This window comes from Mesocricetus auratus, unplaced genomic scaffold (assembly GCF_017639785.1).
Source record: "Mesocricetus auratus isolate SY011 unplaced genomic scaffold, BCM_Maur_2.0 Super-Scaffold_100026, whole genome shotgun sequence".
NCBI lineage: Eukaryota > Metazoa > Chordata > Mammalia > Rodentia > Cricetidae > Mesocricetus > Mesocricetus auratus.
The window spans coordinates 18,448,633-18,450,084 of NW_024429207.1; the positions used below are offsets into that span (position 1 = coordinate 18,448,633).

The 1,452-nt window shown below is 50.0% G+C and overlaps 1 protein-coding gene across 1 annotated transcript; it reads right to left on the reverse strand.

Annotated features, from left to right (window-relative positions):
• Positions 1–580: 580 nt before the first annotated feature.
• Positions 581–1,452, reverse strand: LOC121134137 (60S ribosomal protein L7a-like). The gene has a single exon (XM_040731862.1). It carries the CDS (start codon positions 1,433–1,435, stop codon positions 632–634), a length of 804 nt encoding a protein of 267 aa, XP_040587796.1. The 5' UTR covers positions 1,436–1,452; the 3' UTR covers positions 581–631.

Consider the following 1,452-nt stretch of genomic DNA (forward strand, 5'->3'; position numbering starts at 1 on the left):
ATTTTTTTTCCACACCATTCATTGCCTCCATCTTTCATCACCTGTCTGTGCCTTTGAATATGTTCATAATTTTCATTATTTTGAGTTCTCTGATTGGGATTTCATCCAGCTCACTCTTATTTATTTACTTATTTATTTAGTTTTGGTTTTTTTTGAGACAGGGTTTCTCTGTGGCTTTGGAGGCTGTCCTGGAGCTAGCTCTTGTAGACCAGGCTGGCCTCAGACTCACAGAGATCCGCCTGCCTCTGCCTCCCGAGTGTGGGATTAAAGGCGTGCGCCACCAGTGCCCAGCTTCCAACTCACCCTTATTAGTTGCCATCACCACAAGGTTAATAACTTTCACAGGAGTTATGTTGTCATGGATTTTCAAGTCTCTTATGCATCTAGTGTTATTTCATGTTTAGGTTATTTCTTTTTAATCAGCCATATTCTTTCCGTTGGAGTATGTGCAGAGTTCTAGTGGGACTTAGGTGTGGCAGAGTTGAGTGTGTAGTTCAGTAAACTCTTCCTCCATTCTAAAGAGTACCTGTGTAACCTCTATACTATTCCCCAAGCTGGATCTTTTTTTTTTTTTTTTAGATGGAAGATAAGTTTGTATTTATGTACAGAAAACTTAGCAGTGAGTGTACATTTAACCCAGTTTAGTGGCGAGTTCTTTGGCCTTTGCCTTTTCCAGCTTGGCAATTCGAGCCACAGATTTAGGACCCAGGACATTGCCTCCCCAGTGGCGGCGGATCTCATCGTATCTATCGTTGTAATTGGTCCTAATAGCTTCCACCAGCTTAGCCAGAGCACCTTTGTCTTCTGAGTTAACCTGTGTGAAGGCAACGGTGGTACATGTCTTCCTGTGGACCAGCCGTCCCAGCCTGGCCTTCCCCTTGATGATGCAGTAGGGGACGCCCATCTTCCGACACAGGGCCGGCAGAAAGACCACCAGCTCAATGGGGTCTACATCGTGGGCGATCACCACCAGCTGAGCCTTCTTGTTCTCCACCAAAGTGGTGACTGTGTTGACTCCCGCTCGCAGGACAGGTGGCCTCTTAGTGGGGACGTCCCCTTTGCCAGCAGCCTTCTTCTCAGCACGAGCCAGCAGCCTCTGCTTCTTCTCCTGCTTTGTCTCTGGCCTGTACTTGTGGGCGAGCTTAAGCAGCTGGGTAGCTGTTTGCCGGTCCAGGGCCTGGGTGAACTGGTTAATGGCGGGGGGGGGCACTTTGAGCCGCTTGTAGAGGATGGCCCTTTGCCGCTGCAGCCGGATGTAACGGGGCCACTTGACGAAGCGTGTGAGGTCCCTTTTGGGCTGGATGTCCTGCCCGATGCCGAAGTTCTTGGGCCGCTTCTCAAACAGAGGGTTCACCACCTTCTTGGCCTCCTGTTTCTTGACGACGGCGGGGGCCGGGGCCACCTTCTTCCCCTTGGCCTTCTTTCCCTTGGGCATCTTGCTCGGCTGGTGAA